This window comes from Ammodytes marinus (assembly GCF_949987685.1).
Source record: "Ammodytes marinus genome assembly, chromosome: 1".
In the NCBI taxonomy this organism is placed as follows: Eukaryota; Metazoa; Chordata; class Actinopteri; order Uranoscopiformes; family Ammodytidae; genus Ammodytes; species Ammodytes marinus.
Genome location: NC_137230.1, coordinates 13,461,650 through 13,488,809, shown reverse-complemented (window position 1 = coordinate 13,488,809; position 27,160 = coordinate 13,461,650). Strand labels below are relative to the sequence as shown.

At 39.4% G+C, this 27,160-nt stretch overlaps 1 protein-coding gene across 3 annotated transcripts; it reads left to right on the top strand.

Annotated features, from left to right (window-relative positions):
* Positions 1-23,584, top strand: scml2 (Scm polycomb group protein like 2). 3 transcript variants are annotated; one of them, XM_080025826.1, is made up of 15 exons: positions 1-27; positions 3,088-3,153; positions 4,436-4,523; positions 4,730-4,789; positions 5,385-5,455; positions 5,918-6,152; positions 6,895-6,983; positions 7,575-7,821; positions 15,968-16,284; positions 16,600-16,729; positions 16,847-17,053; positions 19,035-19,208; positions 20,388-20,603; positions 21,153-21,307; positions 21,552-23,584. In XM_080025826.1, the coding sequence occupies exons 3-15, from the start codon at positions 4,502-4,504 to the stop codon at positions 21,675-21,677; spliced, it is 2,049 nt and encodes a 682-aa protein (XP_079881952.1). In that variant the 5' UTR covers positions 1-27; positions 3,088-3,153; positions 4,436-4,501; the 3' UTR covers positions 21,678-23,584. The 3 variants fall into 3 exon arrangements, with proteins under 3 accessions (XP_079881952.1, XP_079881953.1, XP_079881951.1); XM_080025827.1 differs by lacking the exon at positions 1-27 and having other exon boundaries at positions 3,090-3,158; positions 21,156-21,307; XM_080025825.1 differs by lacking the exon at positions 1-27 and having other exon boundaries at positions 3,090-3,158.
* The last annotated feature ends 3,576 nt before the right edge of the window (positions 23,585-27,160 follow it).

The following is a 27,160-nucleotide window of genomic DNA, read 5'->3' as shown; positions in this document are numbered from 1 at the left end:
CTCCCATCAAAATAGCCAGCTCAAACGGTTGGTACGTCTCATGGCTCATTATTTCTCTATCATTTAGTGGTTTTTTCTTTGAAAGGGATGCCTGCTATCATACCCAGCAATCTCTTCCTGCAGCTATAGAGAGCAGAGCATGTGTAGTATTCTGTGCAGGCGCAGACTGGTGCGTACAGTGTAAGCGACATTGAACTGTGCACGAGACATTTCCCTTTGCTTTTCTGTTCAGTGGTTTCATTGCGACGAATAAGGCGTTCGGCATGATATCGTGCAGCCTTGTAGTACAGCGCCAGTTGCCATAACACGTTACGTTAGCAGTGTTTATAGTCTGTAAAATAATGACCACTGTGTCCCGCCCACTAAATGTGACCATAAAGAAAATGAAAATGCGTCACAGACTTTACTTCATATTAAATTGTATCTTCTGCTGATTCAGTCGTTCCTCCTCCGAACTTAAATCCCGCAGACCAAAGAAAGAAATTATATATATTTTTTCAGCAGCCACACATACCACAATGCCACAGAGGTATTTCAACACAGACAGATGGTTGGCTACCAAGAAAAACTATTCTTAAGAAAAAGGATTCCATAATGAAAGTTATTGGATCGTGAAAGATTATGTAAGTTTCCCATCCTGGAGGTGACGCCCTGCAGCGGCTCACACCCCTCAGCCTCTCGGCAGTAATGTGAATCCTTTGACTCTCCTGTCTCCAAACTGTCACATCTGACAGAATGACGTGAGGAGGACAAGTCTCAATCCGGATTCGTACATTGATCTCATCGTGGTACCTAAAAAAAACAATATTATTTCCCCAATAGTCCCACCGTAGGATGTGCTGTTAACTCACTTTAACCCCCCTTTAAAGTCTTAAGGAGCGAAATTAACAGCAAAAACAGTTGCAAAATCTTATTTAGGAAATCAATTAACATATATTATGTGAATTCCATTATCAATTACTCTTTTGTCATTTTTACAAGCAATAATTTGAGACTGATCATCTGGTTCTATGGAGCCTAGAGCTGTGTAGTTGTGAGGATTTGATTTTGTCTGCAACTACCATCTATTTTCATTATTTACGCCTATTATTCTGCCTATTATTAACTAAATGAATCAATTCATATGTTGGTCTTTGCAATTATTCCAGAGCCACGGTGACATCCAGAACCCAAAGATTTTCAGTTTTATAATCAAGCAGAAGAACAAAAAAAAAAAAAAAAAAAATACAAAAACATAACAACTTCACATGTTGGAGCTTCAAACATGGGCCATTTTAGTAATTAGACTAATCAATCAAAATAGTTAATTAATTGTTAGTTGACTACTGGGTTAATTATATTTATATATTTAAAATGTTTTGGTCATACTAAATAGACAACCTTTTTTTTTATTCTTCTGTCTTCTCACCATAAATGCAGGGGAAACCAATCTTGCTCCTCTGACAAATCAAGACCCCTACTACTTCTACTTTTATTGTATTTTTTTTTTGGTAAAAGTTATTTTAGTTGTTCACTTAATTTCATTCTTTCAATTTATCCCAAATGAGGATTTTTCTTGTCCTTCTTTTATGTCATCTAAAATAATTCTATCCAACTTTCATCCAAAAACAATTAGTTGAATTATTAATTTCCGATCAAAAGCAAATTAACTAACTTTTTTTTTATATCCGTTATCACCAAAGTTATTCATCAGGCAAAAATAACAAACACACTGAAGGTGCTTTAATAACAAGATTTGCTGCTTTTCTTTGTTTATTTTTTTTTAATTGAACATTTTAGGATTCTATGGTAACAACACAAGCAATTTCAAGCTATGTTGCTTTTCACAGACTTCTGATATTTAGTAGGCTCTTAGATTATTATAAAGTTAAGCAACTGATTATGGATTTGGTAAACCATTTTATCATTATTGTACAGCCCCTTAATCAATGGAAAATATACTGCATCATTATCATAGATGGTTGACTGAGACAATTTAATGTAACGTCATGTGAAATCTATCATTTATTTTGTGAAGTAACTCAATAAAGATACACAAGTAAGTGTGTGTGATCATAAATAATAAAACAAGTGAAATACTTCATAATAACTTAAAGGTGCACTATGTAACTTTAAGTGTGTAAGAGAAGTTAATATGTTCTTATGTACATTCTCGCCATGTTGTTGTTTACAGCAGCATGGCCCACAGTTTGGTTTACAAACATATATTAGTCTTACGTTGGGTTCCAGGTTCCTAAAAATAATTTAGTTTTGATTTACGATTATAGTATTATTCAACACTAAGAATTCCATGTAGAGAAATTATGTTTTGTAAACTAACTCCAGGCTCTGCAAATGTAAACAAATCCCCCTCACCTGAAACTGCATAGTGCACCTTTAACATTTGACTAACAGTGTTGTTATCAAATGTTATGAAGTTTAAAGTTATACCCAAATAGTTTCTTCAAATGAGAGAAAATACTACCTTTGACACGATTTGCAGCTCTTCCTGTCAACGAAAAGTTAGGGTCTGTTCTGAAACCATAGAGGTCTCAGGTTTTTTCTGCTCTCCTCACTGCTGAGGATGGTGAACATTACACTAATCCCAGATAAGTGGCTGCCTTTAGCAGAGGGATGGAGGTTGTAAAAAATGAAGTGCTTCCTGGTCTGACAGGCAGGTTTTTGTCTGACCCGGTTTGAGTGAGGCAGACAGACCAGTGCAAACACTGAAGCAGTCTAGAAACAGAGCGAAGGGGCAGGGCTGGAATCCTTTTCATGTCGGCGGCAGACGTCCCACATCCACGCGTATTAATGGCTTTTTATGGCAGCTTGGAATCTTTATGGCTCCTTCTCACTCAGTGGGATTCGCTGCAGAGACAGAGGGGTCTAGGTTAGGAGGGAAGGGCGGCCACAGACAGTATAGGTTGCAGATGCTAGAGTAGTTTGAAACACAATGAAAGGAGACGTTATCTGGCTTCTGGAGAGATTTGAACCTTCTTTTGAATTTCTGGATCTAATTTGGAGTGTATCACTTTCTTTTATGCTTTGGTGGTATTTTTCTTCTGCTTTATTTTGAGCTTGTTTTCCCGCTATGTATGGACTTTGCAGGGAGCGGGACTGTGCTCGGAGCTGTTGTGAACCTGGATGTTTGGGCCCAGATTTTCAGCATCAACAGTGTGGTAACAATTTTGATTTATTGATCTCACAGTGCATCAGCAGTAAAGTTTAGTACTGTAGCAAAAGCTGCCAACTCAAACTTGTTTGGCCTCTCTTACGGAAAAAACAACACATACTAGCATTTGTTGGACACTTCATTTCAATTCCCTTACATGAGCATGTGTGTACAGCCTGGTTTGGTTCGTGTATGCTGTATGACAATGATTTATTAAGCACAATTTATAGGATTATATGTTTTTATGTAGATCTAATGCATCCTTTATGTTGTATTTTTTTAAATCAGTTTGATTGTCTGTTTATCAAAATTAAGAGATTAGATATCACAGAATTATGGTCATGTGAACAGAATGTGAAATGACTAACTACAGCCTGTGACAGTAGAAGAGGCAATTAAACTGCAGCCAATCAGGGATTATTGGCTATAATTGTAAAATTATTTAATTTTTCTTCCTGTCAGCAAATCCCATTATAAAAAAAACAGAACAATAATGTCAAAACTATGTCTCAAAATACTAAACATCTTTCCTACCTTGTATCTAGTTGCCCATGTGTCCCTTATTCAGACCATACTCTTAAAAACATGTTACAAATATAAAGAGGCCAAATCATTCATAAAGTAGATGGGCGCTGTGGTTTTTATTAAAAATTATTCAAACAGGAGTAAATATTGCATTTGTCATGGTCAGCCGTAGATTAATAAGATTAATTAAATAGATTACAAATCGGATACTCTGATAATTATTTACTGCAGCAGGACAGGGTATTTGACTGAAATGAAACTACAATGTGTGTGTGTGTGTGTGTGTGTGTGTGTGTGTGTGTGTGTGTACGATCTATTCAATGGATTGGTTGACAATTAGAACAATACCGTATGTAATCCTTAAAACAAAAAAAATACATTACGACTTTTCAACATTAGAAAAAGAGGCAAGCAAGTTTATTTTGCATAGCACCTCTTAACAACAGGGCCATCCATAGGCAGATTCAGGGCCATGACAATGACAGTGTAGTTAAAATGCAGTGCAAGTCATGAATAAATAGTCCCAATTAGTTTTTTATAAAAAAAAAGAACAACAGTAGATTTTTTTTGAAATCCATCCTTTGGCACACATGAAGGCAGCACATAGTTCCTTGGTCTCTAAATTTGGATGAGTGTGTGTATCCAAAAGAGTCATTATAAATGAATCCCAAAATGTAGTTTTACAGTGGGTCTATACATTCTGGTGATTTTTTTCAATATTCTTGATACTTTTTTGTACTGTATCTGTCTTCTCTCTAGTGTCTGTGTAGGTAAAAGCCTATTGAACCTCGACTCCTCTGCAGCAGCACGTTTCAATTGGTCATCATGGGTCGAACACCGCACAGAGGTAGGCTTTTTGACCATCCTTTCACTGATGTCAGACATTTAGAAATCTTAATATTTGTTATGTTTGAGATGTCCTTTTCTTTCTCAGAGCTATTAGAATGGCAGGTTTTATTCTTTCGTTCTAACAGTCATTTCAGTCTGTGAATCAGTAGCTCCCAAATCTTGATGAGCAGTTCAGATGAGCCTTCCATCTTCTTCTGATTTCAGATCAAAAAGAGGAGAGACGAAGCAGCATCACTGCAGGCTCTGCCCTCGACAAATCTAACGGTTAGCTTTGTTACTCTTCATTTGTTATTTTTGTATTAGTGGTCTAAATGTAAAACCTTGAGTTATTGCCTTTTTGATTCAGCCACATCAGTGTCAGTACTCGCAATAACAGTAATAATTAATGTATTTTGTCTTTTTTTTTCTGTAATTTTGGTTTACCACTTTTTGTGAAGCTTTTAGCTGCGAAAGAGCAGGATATTTTTCTCAGGACTTTGTAGAGAGCAAAAACAAAGCTAAAAGAGAGTGAATACTGAACTGTAGTTCCCTATGTGGCCTAAACACGACTTGAATACGTGGCTATGACTCTGTGTACTGGATTTACAAAACACAACTGTTTGCTAACAAGTTCGCAATATCAACTCAAAAGGTGAATATGTCTGTGCTAGGTTTACAGCAGCTCTTTCAACCGAAAGAAAATCAGTTATTACAGACTAAAGGCCACACATACGATGTTTAATTCCTCATAAAAAATATTTTGTGAAATGTATATAATGTTCAGTTCATTGTAGAATACTTTAGTTCTACTTATATTATATTAGTATTTTCTCGAACTCTTTCAGTAAACAAGGTTTTCCTTCTCTCTTTTTCTTGCTAGAACCGTTCAGTTGGGAAGACTATTTGAGAGAGACGTCCTCCACTGCAGCGTCGCCTACTTGCTTCAAACAGGTGATCATTGAGATACATAAGGCCCATGTTTCCCCATTACGGTGAACATGGGCTTGAAAATGTATTCCTAAATTCATTATTTAAATGAATCTGTGGCTGAAGATAGTCCATAGAAATCGTCTATTCACAATTACTTAGAAAACAGCTTACCAAACCAGCTTAAAAAGCCAAAAATGAGATACAAGCATTTTCAATTTTGTTTGTTTTTTATGTCAAATTTGTTGACAGTACAAAATTAAGAACATTGCCAGCTTTTTCTTGTAAATGAAAAATGTCCAGTGTGTATCCTGTCTATCCTGACAGGTTACATCAGCCCTTTTTTAACAGGAACCCAGTTAAATGAGCTAACATGTTTAAAACAAGTCCAGTGTAACGTGTTTATTGTGTAGTATGTAAGTAGTGATCTAATCATATGAGTTCTGACAGTGACTGAAGTTTCCTGTGTGGGTGTGTCCCCTGCAGTCCAGAGTGCCCCCCTCCAATGACTTTAAAGCAGGTATGAAGCTCGAGGCACGGGACCCTCGCAACTCTAACTCTGTGTGCATTGCCACGGTGATGGGCATGATGGGTACTCGTCTACGCCTGCGCCTGGACGGCAGCGACAACACCAATGACTTCTGGAGACTGGTGGACTCGTCAGACATCCAACCAATAGGGACCTGTGAGAGGACGGGAGACATGCTGCAGCCGCCACTGGGTGAGTGTGTGAGGACCTTCCTGCTGCCACTGTACACAGACAAAGCATTTACAATACTTTTGTGTAAATGCTTTCTTCGCCTTCCGGGGAAAAGTGCAATATAGGAGATTAACATTCAAAATAGTGATGTGTAGTACCTTTAAAAAAGATAAAAGACTGAGAAAATGCCGCTAAATTCCCTTAGGGTTTTACAAGATTTGAATATGCCCTGTTCATAACTTAAATAATTGATATACATACCACTAACAGCTGCGCACACATTTAATAAAAAATATATCATTATCATAAAAAAATATAAACTAAAAAGCCCCTACAAACCACTGCAACAAAAGGTAAAAGTCAAACTTTCTCCTGAGAAAGGGCCAGTACTCTCCCTAGTCTTCCATTGGTTTTGTCGGGTAGGGTAGTACAACATAGTGCTCTGAGATTATTTGAATAACTACATGTAGTAGAGCTTAATTGTCCAGTTCAAATACGTCTGGGGTGCTCATCTACAGCTGTTTTCCCACTTTAGATAAACTGTCGACTATTTATCTTGGGCGACACTCAACACATAGCAAACAAATCAAAGTGCTTTATCATACTGATGCACAAATTATAGATACATCCAGTATTCACATGAGGAAGTCCTGCTCATTGATCTGCAACAGGCACCTCAGTACAACCCTGTGGCAGAATCTCTTACAGTAGAATCATTTATATTGTAACAAACAATATATGATCATTTTAACCTTCTGTCCAGGTTTCCGGATGAATGCCTCCTCGTGGCCCATGTTCCTCCTGCGGACGCTGAGTGGGGCAGAGATGGCGCCTGCCTCTGCTTTTAAAAAGGTAATGACTGCTGGGAGAAACTGCTGTAGGACAACACTGATATTTATTTAGTTTGTACTGAAGCTGGTAAAACCTTAAAGTTGTCAAAATGAAATTGACTGATTTTTAACTGAAATTAATCAGTTTCCTCCTAGTTTCATGAAAAAGAGTGTTGACCTTAATACATGCAGTTAAAGCCATGGCTACATCCCTGCTTTTAAACAAGTATTAAATAAAGTAATATATATATATTTATATATACACACACACACATTACACAACATTTATATCAATGAGTAAAATAAATTATTGGATTTATGAACAATGAATTGCTTCACTAGTGTTGTTTTAACTTTTAACTGTCATGATATGAGTCATCAGCAAGAAACACTAGGGGGAGCCACTCATTTGTCATACACACTGGATCAGACACAGCAGCAAGCAATGTTGATCACGGCAAAAAGAAGAAAAATCAGTGTTTTGTTACAAAAAAAACTTTTAGCAAAATTGAGTTTGGTGATTAGTTCAAATACGTGAAAGATTTTTTCCATGGTGGCTGAGTTGATATAATCATACTATGAAATGTTTTGTAATTTGTGTGTGTGTGTTTAGGAACCAGACTGCCCTGTTAAAAACTACTTCCAGCCCGGTATGAAGATGGAGGCGGTAGACAGGAAGAACCCCTACCTGATTTGTCCAGCCACTGTGGGAGAGGTCAGAAGAGGTCAGGAGATCTTTGTCATGTTTGACGGCTGGCGAGGCGCCTTCGACTACTGGTGCCCCTTCGACTCCCGAGACATCTTCCCCGTCGGCTGGTGCACACTGACAAAACACAGCTTGCAGCCTCCAGGAAACTTCTGTAAGTGCTGCTTTGATTGCTAATTATGGACCTTTATTTGTTTATTTTATTCATTTTTATGTTGCAATTATCTTGCACTGTGTGGCGTGAGCAATCTGGAAATAATCAATTCTGTGAGTGAAAAAGATGGTAGCAACTGCACTGATACCACACTCAGGTTTCCACCATTTTTTTCTTCAATTCCACAATTCTTAATTTTTCCCCCTATTGTTCTCATTACAAAAAGGTATTATGTTTAATACACCATGATAATATGCAAATGACTCTACTGCTCTAGTGCTTATTGTTAGCTTCTTGTAGTTTTTTTGCAATCTGGTTGTTCTTGTGTTGATGGTGGACAGGTGTAGTGTCCTCAGGTCTTTGAATAACATTATTCACTTTTCACCACTAGAGAGCACTAGAGTTTGTGGTGTATCAGCTTTATCATTACAGGTTGTGAAATGACCTGTGGCCACTGTAGTGGATATCTATCTCATTGCAGTTGTAGACGAGTTGACTTTAGAGTGAAACAATGTGCAAGCAGCCAATAATCCGCTTTATTGTTCAGTGCTTAATTATCCCTGTAACCGCATGTCATATATTTGCGCTAATGAAAACAGTGAGGCCTTGTTCGGAGGAAAAATCAAAACAGATAATAATACTTGAGATAATTAAGGGAGATGGGAACATGCAATGTTTAAAGAAAGTTTAAAGAAAATATTTAAAATTGCTTTTCTAAACATTCAAACTAAGATGTATAAAATGTATATTACAAACTCATTAGACAGCTCCCTTCTTGTTTTTTTACACACAGTCCTCCTGTAGACCCCTTGCAGATTATCTGACTTAGACAAAACACTCCCTGCATGTGTCTGTGCAAATTAGGGCTTCAGTTGATATTATTAAAGTGTGAAGGCAGTACTGAACTATTCATTATCAATCAGGCTTTAATTATGTGGTAATTACTCTCAGCAGTAACAGGAGTATGTCACTGTGTGATTTGCACAAATGCCGAAGCCTAATGTTCAAGGTTTAGCCTTGTAGTTCCTTTGGAGGATTTAAAGACGTCGTCATTCATCAAAATCACTTTGAAAAATTACCCTGGAGTGAGTCTGTTGATTCTGAAATGAGGGTTTTAGCAGTTGTAATATATATCAATCATCCTCATGTTTGCTGTTACGTTACATTAGCTCCCAGCAATTCCCTCTCCTTTGGCCTGCTGCTGGTCAGGAAACGTGTGGCTTTGAATAACCCAGAGCAACATTCATCTTGATAAATGGGAGGTGAGTGTGAGTGTGTGTGTGTGTGTGTGTGTGTGTGTGTGTGTCCTTATATGGGTTTTCCTCCACTATGTTGATGGATGACATCTGCTACATATCTGTCAGAGCATGTTCTTGTTGGTCCTCAGGCAGTGTGAAAGTCAAGTTTTGGAGCGCCCAAATTCTGGGTTTATTTCTCGATACACCAGAAAGAAGTAAATGTCTGCTTCAGAAAGTAGTTCCACACAAACTGCCTAGCTGACCAATTATTCTCCCTGTGGGTGAAAAGCCATCATGGCCTAACATCCTAATATCTGCTCCTGAACTCACCAGTGGGCATGTTTCACAGAGGTATTTTTTCAAGTGGTCGTTTAAGGCCACTTCTTACTTTGCTTAGTTGTAGATAGCCTAAGTATAATGAACATTTCACAAAATTATTGACTTGTTTTAAGTTAGCCACCCTACCCACAGCCAGTGTCCATGTGGCACCACATGTGATAATAATTTGTGGTCCTTTTAAAAGTGGAGTCAGCGATTCTGAAGAACGCTTGTTTTCAAAATCGGTGAATATCTCCTCACAAACCACTACCTGTATCCTACATAGGCCTATCTGTGCGCTGAAAACAAATCTGGTGGTAATGTACAGACAGGTAGTGGATCGTGAGGAGTTATTCACTGATTTTGACAAAAAGTTATTTTGACAACAAACGTTCTCCAGAATGGCTGACTCCACCTTTAAAGAGCACATAGGAGAGAAGGAGTTTTTTAGAGAGTGCAGTAAGGAATCGAGAGCCTGACTGACAAGTTATCAGAAGTGCTGCGTCCTCCTGCCACATCAAGAAGCTACAGCGGCTCAGCTTTTACATTATTATGTTTTTCTATTTCTATATTCTCCGCTGACATTTTCCTTGTGAAATGCCCTGTAACAGTTGAATCTTTCTAGAAGACAAACTTTTTCTACGGGAGTAAACAGAGCTGAGCGGTTGTTTGACGCGTTTACTCAGTCAATCGGGTTATTTAGTCTTAAACATATTCTTGGTTGACCCAGAATTCATAGCAAATTAGTCTTGCTTGAAAAAGGCCAGAACTATTAAACGTTTATTAGACGTGAATCTGAAACCGCACCATTCAGTTAGGTCTAAGCCATAGTCGGGAGTCCAGCCAAATGGTCTGTGAATGCCAAGAGATTTAGCACAGATATGACTCTTTGTGTGTGTGGTTTTGGAGGGGAGGGGAGGGTGGCGGATCTTGTAAATCAGTAGACAGCTATGTTTGTATGTGGGTAAGTGAAGTATTGGTTGAGGTGTTATGAGCTGATAATTAGCTGTACAGTACATGTGAGAGAAGGGGTGAAAGACTTTGTAGTGATACTGCTACATTTAAATATTTTAATTAGCTTTCATCAAAATGTGACCCTGCTGAACAATTTAACAAGAAGCTACAGAGGATACAAATCTTGGTATCCTCTCTGATTATTTTCAATTCTTGTAAAGTAAAACGTTCGTCAAGCATTTTTTCCCCACATTTTCTGTGATAGGTCTTTGTCTTTGCTTGTGTTAAATTGGGTCACATGCAGAATAGTGCCATCTGAATAATGCATGAAGAATACAGCATGTCTACATTTTAATGGATACAGACAAATCGTAGTTGCTTTTCCGCTATTAAGGCAAAATAATATTATTTTTAGTCATCCTATAATCTGTAATTATTGAAAATCATTACCTTGGAGGCATTATTTTATGAAGATATTTGTTCTCAAACATTCTAAAATATATTGATATAAGTGCAATCGTTTGAAGAAAAAACAAAGTGTATACATTTATTGTTTTCTTTTGGTGTACATTTCTAGCTCTTCTTTTATTTTTGAAATTAACCATCGGTGGTATTTTGCCTTCGTAGACTTAACAAAAACAATTCTCCGTCGTCTTCCTGACCTGAAGATATATCATGAATGCAAGAATAGATTTATAAAAATAATATCAAAATAATTATAAATCTATTCATCCTATCTCATGTAGAAACACTGTGTTGTTCCCACTCATATCAAACAGGTAGAGGCTACCTCTGACCACTCTGCTCCACATTGCTCTGGACTTAACTGTGCAACTGTTTCCTGATGCTGAACCTGGCCATCTTTCACCAGGGAATGTCTGAATAGGCTATAGGGTTACACTGAGGGGGCACCTCCTTCTGGGCCGTGAGAGTGTGTTTGTGTGTGCGTGTGTGTGCGAGAGAGAGAGTGTTGAGGGAATTCTTGCTTGTGTGAGCAAACTGCAGGAGTTTTCCCCTTTTCACCCATTTCAATCAGGACTCTTCTGATTCAGTTTAACCTTTTACCCTCTCCCCTTACCCCATGCCATACCCCCACTCACACCTCTCTCCCCCATCCCCCACTCGCTCTCGGAGCCCCAGCCCTCTGGCCCCTCCCACAGCGGCTTGCTGGGAGGCAGGTGACTGAGATGCAGACAGTCGATATGGCCTACAGATAAGGCGAATAAAAGGGCTCAACTACCCACAATCCCCCGCCCCCCCTTGCCACCACCACCACTACCCACTCACTCTACCCCTCCCCAGCCTCTATGCAAATCTAAACAGCCCCACCTCCTCCCCTCATTCATTGGGAGGGAAGCTTTGCAGCGGCTTCAACCAGCAGCAGCGTGGGCTTTGTTGTGGACTACTGCCGGGGAGAAAAAGAGAGAGGAGATACAACTGAAGAAACAGTTGACAGAGACACGGAAAAATAGAGAATGAATCGCAGATGAGGAGAGCATTGTAGAGAAAGTTAGAAACAAGAGGAAAACAAATCCCCGCCACCTACAAAGAGTGTGAGTGTTTCAAAGAGAGAACCAGGAAGCAACTGCACTGAGGGACTAGTATTGTTACGGACATTACTGCTGCTGCTTCTACTACCACAACCACTACCTCCACTACTGCTGCTACTTCTACTAAAAACCTCAACTGCAGCAGCAAAAGTTCTGCTTTTGTCTGTAGTGCTGATTTCCTGGTGAGATTGTTTAAGTCTTTTCCGCTTGTTTTTTCTCTTCCTTTGCTCTCAAATGAAAGAAGAAAAGAGGCAAAGATTTGATTTGTGTTTTTAGGATTGTTTTTACTGCCAGATGCACTATGCTGAAGGGAAGTGTAGGAACTTTAATGCATTAGTTACATGTTTCATGAGATGGTCTTTTCTGCGACAGTGTCTGTGTTTATGGTATGGAGGGAGTTATTTTCACCTATGCTTCCCCGAGATGTTAACAGATCAACACCAAGGAATCCTGCAAACGTTCACTACAATGTTCAGCCAATGATCAGCTCAAATCAGGAAGTAGTAAAAGTAACAGTGACATTGTTTGTTTGGATTTATTAACTAGAAAACTCACGTTGCTCTCTTTTAGGTTAACACGAGAAGGGGAAGTGAAAGCTAAATCTGCTGTTCCTATGAAAGTTGCATACCGTCAAGTGTAGCGGCCTCTTGCTCCTGTGTGAATGATTAAAGCTGCTGTTTCACACTGCTTTCTTTGTTCAGCACCAAGACTTTTGGGACGACTTGCACTCATTCTAAGAGAGTAGAGGCCATTGCTTCTCAGACTGCAGACTTGGCACTATTGTTGGTTGTAGTTAAGTTTAGAGCTCCCATGTGTTTTTGATCATGTGTATTTTCTTTTTGTCCTGTGAGTGGAGCATAAGGAATTAGTTTGCCGAAGCCTCTGGCAAGATTTGTTGATATCAAATATTTTCAGGGTAGTGATTTTTCAACCTCATCTTTTTTTAAAATTTTATTACACAAACTTGTATGAACATTTGGTAGGTGAACATCCACCCCAGAAAGAGCAATGTGTTTAAAAAAAAAAGGGCTGGTGGGGCATGCTGAAGACTTTGTGCAGGAAACGTCCTGTTTATTCTTTGTGAACTGGAGCTATTTGAGTGACTTCCCCTCTCTGCTATCTGCACACAATCTCCCTCACACATACACACACCTCAATCTTTAGCTTCAGATTCACTCATCAGAACTGCCTGTGAATGTGTGTGTGAGTGTGTGTGGTTGAATTGACTGTTTGCATGTCTGGGGGGGGGGGGTGGAGGGGTCTGAATTAGATGAGGGGCAACTCTGTGGAGCCCCTCCCCCCCAGACAGCAGACACACTTCTTGACGACCCCGTTCTCATGCGTGTGCGTACACTCACATGTGCACTCGTTTCCTCCGGGCTGTGCCTTACACAGGTCAGCGGTTCGAGTTGGAATTACATAGTCATGATCAGTACCATATGTGTGTGTTTTGTTGCATTGTGTGCATTCTTGCTCAGGTTTTTGTGTGCACATTTTTGTGACAGCTAGTAATTTGATTATTTTGGGTTTATTTTATACAAATATGTACTATTATATCTGTTTTGCCATATACATTTGCTGGTTCCTATTTCATAATTGTGAATATATGTTGATTTTATCTGTTTGATGTTAGTTTGTATAATTAATAATTGTCATTTGTGACAAAACAAACTACTTGAAAACATTGGACTTGAGGAAATTGCAATAGGCATCTTTCTACAAAATGTTGGCCCAGCAATGAATCGGCAAAAGTAACGGGCAGATTAATCAACGATGACAATATTCATTACTAGTTGCAGAACTAACCTTATGCAATCAGAAGTGGAAGCTGCAATTGCAGTATACATATACAAACCTAGTTTTCCCAGCAGTCCCTTTCCACTGATGGCTGTATATTGGGGAAATAGTTTATAAAATGATCCACATGACATTTCAAAGTCTTGGGTTTGAATATTTAACTCCGTGTTCACATCCTGTTGCTTCAATGAAGATCTTGAGTAACCCTGAAGCAGGAAATATCTGATAGTGTCAGTCAGTGCGTAATGAAATGCATACATGAGAAGACTTTATTTTGAGAGTTGTAGTGAAGAATTCAGAGGTGAAACACTTTTTGTGAAGATAAAGTAATTTGTGGCAGAATATGACATTAATCACCAGTTTGGAAAAGATACATGTTGCGTTAGTGGCTGACACATATCTTGAATGGATTAGATTTTTTTTTTATGACAGGGAAAGATCAGCAAATCCCCCTCCCTCCCCAACTCACATATCCTATGGTGGATTTAAACCCACTAATACTAGTTGGTACCCCGCAAAAATATTTTGATCTGCCTTTGTAGGGCTTATGGCTTCAAGTGGAGTGTGAATAAGCATGCCACTGCGCGCAGGTTGGGATCCAAGTTCCACTGTGAGCATGCTTTGTGTGACGGCTCCTGGTGAGGGAATGAAACAAGAAGCTGCTCTATTCTACGCCCACTTTCACTCATTTCCCAATTAAACTGCTTTCAGGCTGCCCTGGCCGGTCCCTTGGAGAATACTGTAAACCTTCCATAGTCTGCATATCGCCTCAGTCAAGGAGGCTCCAATGAAAGCCGCGGCCCCTAGAGAGCTCCCACATGCACTTTCAGGCCCCCTGCTCTCAACAAGCAATGCCTTCGTATTGAAATAGGAGATGGGTATCTTTCGGTTTGGCCCTCATTCTTTATGTCAAATTGTTGCTCTCTCTTTTTTTTTAACACACCCAATATGATGATTATGTGATCATATCACAGAGTCACACTGAGTCACACATATCACAGAAGGGAGCGGTTGTTTCACTGTTTTGTGTATTTTTTGCCTCCTTTTCTTGCTTCGTCCATTTTCTTTCTGTTTTAACACCTATGCTGATCTGCATATTTATTGAGCAAAGACTTTTTAGAAGGTGTCTATAAACCACGGAGACCTTCAAGCATGTTGCTAGATTTATTATTACGTTTTGTTGAGCATTATATGTTTGAATTTAGGACTGTAGTAAGAAATAAGGGAGAACAAGAGGAGGGATGACATAGCAAGGGTCTCCAGCTGGACTTGTGACATTATGTTTACACAGAACAGGATGCTGGATTTTAACACCACTGTGCAGTCTGAGAGTCTGACTGATACACTAAACAGGCTGATACATTACAGATACAATGCCTATATAAAGTTCTCTCCCACCTTGTGAGGTTTTAAATTTGTACAATTAAAATTAAAAAGTATCCTTGAACATCAAGAAAAAATCCAAGGCACTCGTCTTTAGAAAAACTAGAATAAGTTCTAGTTACAAGAAGCTCTCTAGTTATTTGTTTAAAAAAAGTATGTTGCCATTGGCAATCAGCATGAACATCTTAATCGGACTGAAATAGTCTGACTTCTTCAAGCATGAAAAAATAAATATGGCAGTGCAAGGCCAGAGTCATGTTTTAAAAATTAGTTTTTGAATGAGAACCTACTGTTGACATAAGCTTCTCTTTTGGTAATTTAAACCATCAACAATTCACAGATGGGGTAAAACTAATATTAGCTGTTAACTGCCAATTGAGATGGGCTTCAATAATCCGATATCTAGTGCAGTAAATGGAGTCAAATCATATCACCATAATTACTATATTCGTTGTGTTGCTGAAAGTAGAAGGTTTGAGGGATTGTCTAGCAGGCAGGTCACTGGGGCCTCCTGACTTTTGACTCTGATTTCAGCTCAGTGAGGGACTAAATACAAAGGAGGTGCCAATCTCAGAACGCTCTGAAATATCAAACAAGTCTCCTTTTGAAGGACAACTCCGTTCCTCATTTTCCTTCCCCCTCTAGCTTTTGTCTTTCTTCTCAAATTTCATTTTCACTTTCACTGAAAAGTATGCAAACACTATGTTTTGAAATGGCGTGTTGACATTACTAATTATGCAAGCTATACCTCGTCTCAAAGACCTCTAGCAAAGTTGAGTTTGTACACTTGCTTGCAAGACGATGCTTTGTGGTTTATATATTTTGCTGCAATGCAATCTAACATGTGATCACAAGAAGAATAACAATATATTTTTCTTTCTCCTTTCCTTGTCCCTTTTCTTCCAGTCACCCTCCCTGGAGCGTTCCTCGCACCTGTTTCTTCCACCTCAGCCTCTCTACCAGCGCGTCGCTCCTCTGCCAACTCCTCCTTCCCCATGCAGACCTCATACCGATTGCCCAACCCCCTGCCACCCCTGCCTGTGCGCAAGGGTGTCCGAGGTCGTCGGCCCAAATCCCAGACTATTGCTTTGTTGAAGGCAGCGGCTGAGGCTGCGGCGGCTGCAGCAGTGAATGGGTCTTCACAGAGCCCTGCCAGGACTAGCTCTGGGACTCAACTGGCCCCCAGACCACACAAGAAGAGAGGGCCCAAGCCTAAGAACAAGGTGAGATGTCACAAGAGTTGTAATCTGTCATGTGACCCTGCCATTTTCAGTTTTCTGTGTTATGACAGAAATGGTTTTGAAAAAGAGTAGGAGAGGCCAGAGGGGTACCGCTGAAGGGAGGGATGAGTTTCTGTGCTGTGTTTATTCACGACAAATGAGGAGAACAGCTTTGCTCTGGAAGCTGTATGTATGTTCTGCATTGCTGTTCACATGCAGTGCTGAAGAGTTAAAAATACGCCTTTTATTGATCATTAACTAACAGCCTTTGTAGGTTACAGAGTTAATGAGAGAGGACTTGTTTGTCTTTTGCTTCAGAATAAGCCTCTGGTGGTGCGATCCCTTGGGTCACCGTCAGTAACAACTCCGCCTCCAGAGACCAGACTGAGCTCCAGCCACGTCTCAGCGGACAACAACCATAGCAACAGCTCAAATGTAGTTTGCACAGGTAAATTGGTAAACAGACACACAACTGCGTCTGATGCCCGGAAATATACTCCTAAATGGATGGTTTGTTAAAGGGACATTTTTTGCCAGTGTTCACCCTCTCTTTGTGTCATTCCAGTGTGCGTCTATGTGAACAAGCACGGTGACTTTGGCCCGCATCTTGACCGAAAATTGGTGCAGCAGCTCCCGGATCACTTCGGTCCGGCTCCAGTCAACGCAGTGCTTCAGCAGGCTGTTCAGGCCTGTGTGGACTGTACGTACCAGCCCTCTGTGCTACTGTCCTTCTTACAGAGTCAATCCCACACAGGAGGAGAGGTCATAAGAGGTAAGTGCAGTGGACCCCACAGGAAATTCCCCCTGAATTAAACTGTAAGCGAATAAGGGGAGATTTTAAATTGTTCTTTTTACTCCAGACTAACATTACCCAAACCCATACATGCAGTCAATAAGAAAAAATGGGAAATGAATAAAGTAGAACATTTCTCACATTTGAGACGTCTTAGAGGTGAAAAGCTGAGTTTTTGATTTATGCTAAACTAAACTTAAAGCCACTACGAGTAACTTTGTCAGCTGGCGGCCCCTTTGGACAAAAGCGGTAGTATTTTTACGACGCCAGCTGCCGTAAAGCTGTTTTCTAGCGCGTGCCGGCCGTGCGAGTGTCAAATTATTAGGACGCAATATAGTTCATGTCCGTGTGTTGAAAGTGTGAGGGCACGGACTCTTTTCGGCTCCGTGAGAGTGGTTAGTGACACTGCATTAACTAATGCCAGTCAGTGCCACACACACCTGATTGCAATGAGTTGATGCAGTGTCACCTAACTACTCTCACGGAGCTGAAAGATTCCGTGTCCTCACAGAAAGTGAGAGACGGCAGTTAGTATGGATCACGATGAGGTAATGTGTTTATGTTGTTGTAAATAATTACTATTTCAGGTGAATAATGGTCATCTGATGATGGTGAAGCAAAGTAAACTTTGTTTTAGTACCGCTCATTCATTTAGGAGTAAACACTGCAGGACTAGTTCACTCCTGTGAAATTGTATACACGTTGCTTGGCAATGCCCTCCCGCCCGTCTATCACTCTCCCTTTTAGCTTTTCTTCATTGAATTTTCTTTTTTTTCTTTGATGGTTCAGCCCCGTTATCAGTCATTATGACGACAAATAACTCTCAAACAAAGCTCCCACTCCCCTTCCCTCACCTGGAGGGATAGGCTTCTCAAATCGCGTTGCTGCGCTACACTGAAATCTGCGACCAATACGAATATGTGACCAATATGTGCATGCGCAAACTGAAAATCGGACTGGGTGTGCGACCAGACCAAATGCAGTAATAAAAACTATATAAAAACTTCTTTCTTTGCACTGATGGTCTCGTTTGCTGTTAAAGGTAATTTATGACTTTCAGAGGAAACATGAGGCTGTTTTAAAGATATTTAAATCTTACTCATAGTGGCTTTAAGCTAACAAACTGCTGATAGTAGTGTCATATTTGCAGTACAGACATGAAAGCCTATTTTCTCTTCCAAATATTGGCAAGCAAGTGAATATTCCTAATATTTCCTTCAAGGTTGAACCATTCCTTTAAAAGTATTTTCTTAAAAAAAGAAGTGCTAGATACATTCTAATGTATTCCAAACACCACGAAGCCTGGATAGGCAATCAGCCAGGTGAAATTGGTTAAAGCACACAATCATGGTGTGTGTGTGTGTGTGTGTGTGTGTGTGTGTGTTTTTGTGTGTGTGTGTGTGTGTGTGTGTGTGTGTGTGTGTGTGAGTGAGTGAGTGAAAGAGAGAGAGAGAGTATGTGTGTGTGTGTGTGTGTGTGTGTGTGTGTGTGTGTGTGTGTGTGTGTGTGTGTGTGTGTGTGTGTGTGTGAAGAAAAGGGGAGGAGGAATAAGTGCCTGTGGGAGCAGCTGATGTGAGGACTGCGTCTGTAATCAGAAATGACATGTGCGTCTAACCTGGTTTGGGATGCTGGGATTGGGTCTCCCTTGGGGGGCCGGATTGGGAAGGCTATGGGTGAGGTTTAGCAGGGACAGGGGGGGTTAATTTGTGCAGGCTTGGCTTGGGTGGAAGGGAGGGAGGGTGTAATGCAGTGTGTGGTGGGGTTGGGGGATTTGGGTTTGTTCTTATAAAGGGAGGGTGCAAAGCTTAAACCATCTGCTGCTTTTCTTCAGTTGTGAATGAATACAGTGTTGTGTGTGTGTGTGTGTGTGTGTGCATGTGCGTGTGCGTGAGAGAAATTGTCTTGTATGTGTGCACATACAGCACACAGACTAATAGCTGTTTTGTGTGGTGCCCCCCAGTGCGGTCAGAGCATGGTATCCGCTACGTGAAGCTGCCCTCAGCCTCCAGTACGTCTTCTGTGCTGCGGTTCCTGGAGAACATGTGCCTAGATCTGGAGAGTGACAGCCTTTTCAGCTCGCAACCGTTCAGCCACTTCAGCAACAACACACGCTTCTACAACAGAACCAAGTCAGGTGGGCAAATGATGTGTGAATGGAGTTACCGTCACGGAAGGAAGTGAAGAGCAACAATAGTAAACAGGGGGGAGGTTACAAGATTTACTAGCTGTGGGATCACAATAAACAAAAGCATCTACCGTGAAGACAACTTCAAGGTATAGTGTGTAAATTCTGTCGCCCCCATGAGGAATTCTGAATGATTACAACAACATTGTCGGTGCATCTGCATGAAGTAAGCCTTCGGTTATCGTGCATGGATTTTATTCCTTCTGCTGTATGTCCAGGTATTTACTTAGCAGTAGAATCAACAACTGTAATATTTTGTGGGTGCTTCTTGAGCTCCTGCGCCAGTGTCAGGGGGCGACACCAGTTTGTAAACGTTGCCATACTGAGAAAAACAGATAGAGGTTCTGTGGAGCTGATAGGATTATTAATCAACTTTGTGTCAACTCATTTGGCAATGGCTTGAATATAAAATAGATTTATTGATATTAAAAATAACTATACACAATATTTTTACATACTTATTTACAGTATATTAGAAAATAAACACAAACAAAATACATATCATGTGTTCAACTGACAGTAGACTTCCTCTTTCCTTCTTGAGTGGGTTTTCTCATGTCATTGTGTGTGTGTGTGTGTGTGTGTGTGTGATGTGCACACGACTAAAACCTTCTGTCTCTGATGTTGACAATGTCTCTGTTTTCAAAAAATCATAGCTGTGGCTCTGTGTGCCTATCACTTCTCCTGCAATCACTGCTAGTCAACAGTCAAAACGGTACACAAAGGAATATGTTTGAAGTTTGCTCAGTCATTGCTGAGTTTTTTTAAATTTACTTATTTTTATGATACAGACATTGATGCACTTAGTTCATTAAACTATGGCTATTAATCGTATTGCTGATTCTTCCCATTCTTTGATTAATTCTAAATGAACTACTGTCCCCCAACACATATAGACAAGAAGCATTCTCCAGAATTGCTGACTCCACCTTTAAGATAATGTAGATAAATCAGTAAACATTTTCTGCGAATAACATATATTTGGAGAGTTGTGCGACCTTAAAGAGGAAAGGTGGTAGGCTCCAGGGGCTTTTTACTTCCATCATTCAGACTCAGACATTTCCTTCTGTTTTTCTTCTTCGTTTACTTGTGTTCACACGGCCCTGACAGTCACCTTATTTGAAACAGAACCAATGTCCCTCACGGAGAACGGCCTGTCCAAAGATGATCCCACAAAGGATCCCTCTCCCGGCACCCGCACCCTTCACACTGCGTCCGACTACAGAGCAACAAAGAAGGAGCGGCCATATTACTCGGGACAGACACACACACCGCCGTCCCTGAGACGCGTCAGCTCCAACCCGACCGACCTTGGCCCAATGTGTGCACACAGACGAGTGGAGGGTTAGTAGGGTTAAACACACACATCCAGTTAAAAGGGCAGAAAATACAATTTATATGGGCAAATATATATATTTTTAATCCAAGGATAATAGTATTTAAAATTACAGTATGCACTCCTTTTATCCTCAGTTCAAAATTCTGGATATTTAAGAGGATGGTGATCTTTCCCTCTGCACAATCTGTCATCCCTTTTGGTGATTGTTAAAAACAAAACAAGTTCAATATGTATGTCAATTAGTGAACACAGATTATATTTGTCTCTGTGGGTCTTTGCAGTCTTTTAATATATTGCGACGCTCAGCTGGACATGGCTCTCTCAGTCCCCAGTGAGAAAAATTATTAGAAAATAGCACAATTGGTTTTGTATTGGATTCTAAGCTAGTTACTTCTAGTAATATGCATAATTATCATAGAAAAAGTTTTTTCTCTGCTATTATCAATTTGTCCTAAATTTCACAAACGTAATTTTTGCTAATAATAATATTTTGTAATAGCATAATGATATTTTAGTAAAGAATGCTTTCCTTTCTTTTGCCTCAACCTCGTCAGCAGCTAGCTCAACAACAGGCCCAGACCATGTGAAACAGGACAAGGAGGCTTCAGGGAGCAACGCTTCCTCTTGGTCAGTTGATGATGTTATACAGTTTGTCCAAGAGGCGGACCCCCAAACACTTGGGCCACACGTGGAACTGTTCAGGAAACACGTGAGTATTTCATTCATATGAACTGTATTCTTTATCCTGTTGAAAAGGTCAGCAGAATACACAACTACACCATTCAGTATTAGTGCAATCTCCTGGTTAAATAAGCTCTCACAAGCTTTTAGTCTCAATGCTCAAGGCAAATCAGACTGGGATTTCCACCGTTCAATGCCTCCATTGAGTGATCGTCATTTGTTTTTTGTGATGTGGCCCTCCTCCTGCTGACACTGTGCTCCTCTCTTTACAGGAGATTGACGGCAAAGCTCTGATGCTGCTGCGCAGTGATGTCATTATGAAGTACATGGGACTGAAGCTGGGCCCGGCGCTCAAACTCTGTCACCACATTGAGAAGCTGAAACAGACCAAACAATAGGGCTTGAAGGCACTCTCTTTCCTCAGTGGGAAACCAATCACACACATAGATGACTTATATTCGACAGGGATGTAAATTCAGTGTAAGGCCACCAGAACCAGGCTCGTAGCTATTATTGAAGACTCTTGAGATCGTACCCATGATGATCGTTTTATAAACTGATTCCAGTCACTTTTAGAATCAAGCTGTTTAAATTTCTGTCTACATTTCTGAAAAAAACCCAACAACAAATCAAAATGATTTGGTTCTAGACAGTGTAGAACATGTGTTGAAATAGGCTTTCATGCTGGGAAATATACTTTAAATCAAAAAAGTATAATGGAACAGCTAATAAAACTAACAGGTAATTTTTATAAAGTATGAAAAATCCATGTAAATTTAAATTTGTATTTGTTGTTTCTGGTTAAATCTATTCGTAGGGTGTACTTCAGGGGACTTATGACCTCAGTATTTCTAAAATTCTGGCTACGGCCCTGGCCTGAACAATTATTTCTTCATTTACAGGCCAGTTAATTTTCACATTTAAAGAAATACACAGGACATCTATTCATCATTTGCTTAAGTTGAATTAGTATCGCATATCTGAGCACAGGCATACATTTTCTTTATGTTAGTGTCTTTTTTGCCTTATTATGAACCACTGGAGGCCATAATTTATTGAACTTTTGTATATGCTGTAGGTTTTTTTTAGCTTCATGTCTTTGGATATCTGGTTGTTTCAAGTGTTTGTTTTCAGGGTTGGGATTTAATGATGGACACTCTGCACTCAATACTGGGAAAGTTAGTTCAGGTACTGGCAGTGAATGACTCGCTGCGTAATTTCTAACAGATTGTCAAATTTAGTCAGTGCCAGTGAATGTATCAGAATCATCAGTTGAGCAGGTACTTAACAGCAGTTTAGAGTGCCCCATTTCTAGGTGAAGGACATGTTGGCTAAGTATTTTCCCCTGAAGTAAACATTCACATAAAAGGGTTTCTGTCCTCAAACACTGAAGTATATTTTGACAAAGATCATAAATGAAGTTTTTCAGAGTGGACACCACTTATCAGTTGTGATTCTGCAATGCAGGTTGTAGACTGACTCTTTTTATTTTTGTGCATTTCGTGGGCTGGAAGACTTTCAAACTGAAACAGTTGCAGCTAGCCTTACGCCCTAAAGTGGCCACAGGATTGTATCAAATACACACATAAACACACACTTAAAATGTATACTCATACAATGACTGGAATACTGTAAATGTTGACATTAAAATGAAGACAAAGCCGTTACATTTGGAGTTTGAGTAGTGAACAAAAGGTTAGTGTGCTCCAGACAGAGTACCGATGGAGAATCTGTTTTGTATAAAGTCAAGCCAAAAGTTTGTTTTTTGATATCATTTTGTACTGTAACAAAGTGTATCAGCCTATATCAAGCGTAAGTGTAATCAATTATTTTCCTGCCTGAAATGAACATTTTTGTGTGCACCATCAAATAACTACCTACAGGACAATGTGGTGTCTGAGTTATTATTCACTTGTCTCAAAGTATTTATCTGTTTTCGGTGGAAGAAATATAAACATTTTTCTGAACATTTTAGAACCATTTTCAAACCAAATTATGTGTGTTGTAGATGCATCTCACACTGTTGCTCTCCTGTAGTGGTAACAAGTTGATACTTGAAACCGTCTTGCTTTCATGTGAAACTCAGGTTTAAGTAGGTTTGCTTCATGCAAAATGTTTTCATTTTTTCATCATTAGCATGTGTTGTGTTCCTTACTGCAACATAGAGGGACTTAACAATAACCAACTATGTATTTTTCTTATGCATTGTCATCGTATCGTCCTGCAGCAATTCATGTGTATATATACAATTTTTTACTTTTTACTGTTCAACAAAAGATGTTTGTTAAATATGTTTGATATGCATTCACACAATTAAACATTTGTTTACATCATCTTAGTGTTTTAGACCCCGCCACAAGGCCAACATACTACTACTACTAGTAACTTTAATTTACTATCCTATGGTTTGTGACCGCAATGTCTACTTGTAACCCATCTTTGTTATTTGCATACAATGCTGATGAATTATGACCAAAGAGGTTTTGGTTATTTTCAGAAGAAAAACTACCTATCATTTCTTAGTATAAAAAGCCAATTTTAGAAGAATGTCGGAAGGTCTGGAAAATATAATAGAACTGTGTGCTGCAAAAACACATTTTTTGGCACTTACCATCCTGCATTTTTTCTGTTGACTCCTTTTAGGGGATCCTGACCCCATATAGTGAACCTCTGGATTAGTCAGTTTTGATTCCAACAGTAAAAAGATAATTCGGGATGAGAAAAAAGTAAAAGAAAGTAAAATGCAAAAAAAACTAGCACTAGCAGACTTTTAAGATCCTTTTAGATAGGTTTGTTTGTGTGTGTGTGTGTGTGTGTGTGTTTGTGTGTGTGTGTGTGTGTGTGTGTGTGTGTGTGTGTGTGTGTGTGTGTGTGTGTGTGTGTGAATAGTATGGGGGTTGGGCAGGGCCGCCTTTATGCACGGGCTTACCTGGGCTGAAGCCCCAGGGCCTACGAAGATCAGGGGCCTCTCCAAAAAAAAAAAAAAAAAAAATTTTTTTTTTTTTTTTTTACTGTGTCAATATAGGCCCCTGATCTAAGAAGGCCCCGAACATTGTCATTTAAAACAATAAATTATTGACTGGCTCATGATAGGCCCCTAATCTTCGTAGGGGGGGCTAACGGAGATCAGGGGCCCATCATGAACCAGTAAAGAAAAAGGAAAAAAAAAAATCACATTATTTTTGGCCTATGAAGATCAAGGGGCCTATCATTCACCAGTACATTTTTGTTTAATTAACATTGTTCGGGGCAACGCAGATCAAGAGCCTATATTGAGTTGAGCCATTAAAAACAAAACAAAGATTTCAAAGAGAGAAGTAGCTTTAGGATAAGGGATTATTTAAAAAAAAAATGGAATGCTGACTGACTGGATTTTTTTAAACCTGTATATTTTTTTTTCTGCTTTTTGGTATTTCTGTGTCTCCAAATGATTCCAGAAAATAGCTCACATAGGACACAGTTGATTTAGCCTTAGTTTTCTTCTCAAAGTGCACCAGATTGATGCATTTTACTTTAAAAGGTTACATTTTTTCTTCCGGGGGGGCATGCCCCCGGACCCCCCTAGAAGGTCCTGGGTCCCCACCGCGGTCTCCTCAATAACTTGGAAAAACACTGTAGCCAACCATGTGTTTGGTTATTAAAAGTAATTAGACCAGGAAGGGGTTTAAGTACATGTTACCTTAAGAGTATTTGTATTTCATCAATAGAGATATTGTGGTGTAGACAAACATGGCTTTAACGCATCTGTATTGTAAGACCGGTGCCCGGGGGGCCTACGAAACCTCTCAGCCCCGGGGCCTAGTGGCAGGTAAAGGCAGCCCTGGGGTTGGGGTCAAAGGTTCATGGATGTCTTACTTAGGGAAAGTGACAGTCCAATGGGAGTCATTGTTCAAAAGATCAGGCAGTTCAAATAGCTCACTAGCAGCACTCAGAATCAACAGACTAATTATGAGTCTTCTTATATTCTTCAGGAATGGTACATGTTGTTTCCGGTAAAATCCCAGCACAGAGCTATCCTTTGAGAATGCTACCCCACCATGTGCTCACAGTAGGCAGTATGAATCGGTAGAAACTTAATTTATTAATGACATTGCACTAAGTGAGCACTTGTGCCTAAAATAGAGAAAGACCGAACATTATAATGGATTTTGCGTAAAAGAACATGATTGTTACACAGTTGTTGAAGAAGTAGCCTACATAGATCTTTTATCTTAAAGGTGCTACGAGGAACTTTCTTTCTGAAACAGTCCAATTTTTCCTATGATGATCATACATTACATGTAACAGCAAACAAGACCATCAGTGCAAAGAATGTTATGTTTATATGGTTTTTCTGGAGGCCTTTGTCATGGGTATGCTCACCCAGGAACAACAGCTGGCGTAGTAAAAAACACTACCGCTTTTGTCCAAAGGGGGTGCAATAATTAACACAAACTTGAAGTTCCTCGGTGCACCTTTAAGTAGGCTAAAAGTAGCAAGGTCACATTGTAGAAATCTACAATTAAATGTCCTGCATACAACATTAAAGTTAAGTTAAAACTACAAAGGCAAAAGCATCAAAGTAGCTTACCCAATAGGCTACTTAAAATAGGCCACACAAAATAAAAGTAGACTATCCTAGCCCTACTCATTATGCAGAATGGAACCTTTCTGTATATTCCTGTATTATAATATAACCTATAAGGCATTGTGGATTCAGCTGGGATGATTTAATTATTTTATGTAGGCTAGGCCTACTGCTGGGTAACATGAATTCATAACAGTCGAGGGACACCTGTTATTACGCTAGCTTGAGAGGTTAAAGGCTTGCGTCGTGTTTCCTGTGTGTTAAAAAAAAAGAAAAAACTATGTTGTGAGCAGTTTCATCGGTCCCCATCCCCAAATTCCTCCTACCACAGTAAATCCAATGTAGATCTACACACAAATTAATATTATTTAATCTAGGTTATTTAGATAAACATCTGTCTCCTATTGACGGCAAGGTTTGTAACAGTTGAATATGATACTCCAAGTTTTTTTTTAAACTCCAGCCTAGGCTACTGGAGTGATGAACAGTAGCTTATTTTTTCCTAAATATATTGAGAATTGAATAACTGTATGGTCTCTGATAGTAAATAGGCCTACATGTTCAGGATGTGGGATTATCCAAAGACTGTAAATTGATTTTATTGAATTTACCCCCTCCCAAAAAGGAGATCTTAATGTGTTTGCGTTCTGGTGTGTAGAAATTCAAATTGTAATCTTATTGCCTTGTTTGGGAGTCATAATTATGAGTGTTTTTCTATTGAGTATATTTGTAAAAAACTTAATAAACAAAATCTGATCAAGTAGCCTTTAGTTCAAGGAGAAACACAGAACACAAAGTTATACCTCAGATTAGACAACCTTAACACACTGCCATCTAGTGGAGAGATTGTCTCAGTGCAACTCAGTTCTGTTGGATGGGAAATGAAGTGGCACACAAAAGGTCTTCTGTTTCAACGCAATCACATTTATTGGCTTTTTTTTCTATGCACATTTAATAAGCAGCCTCATGAGCTGTTAAAATGAATTAGATATAGAATGATGGAATTTTCACAATGTTGTAACCCCCTCCCCCGGAAAAAATAAATACAAGACTGAAGGTGCTGCACAGCTCCAAAGTATACAAAGGCTTGGAAATAATCATGTAAACTTTGAAAAAAAAAAAACGTTTTTATTTTTATTATTTTATTGGTTTATTTTACAAAAGAAAGAATTTGAAACTTTTTTCTTTAAAAACTTATTTACAGGTTTATACAAAAATACAAAAGTGATTCAAATCTGTTAAGTCCTAGTTAGTTTTAAACATGGAGCCTTTTTTAAATAGATAGTTACACTGCGTCTGTATTTTTCAGTTCTC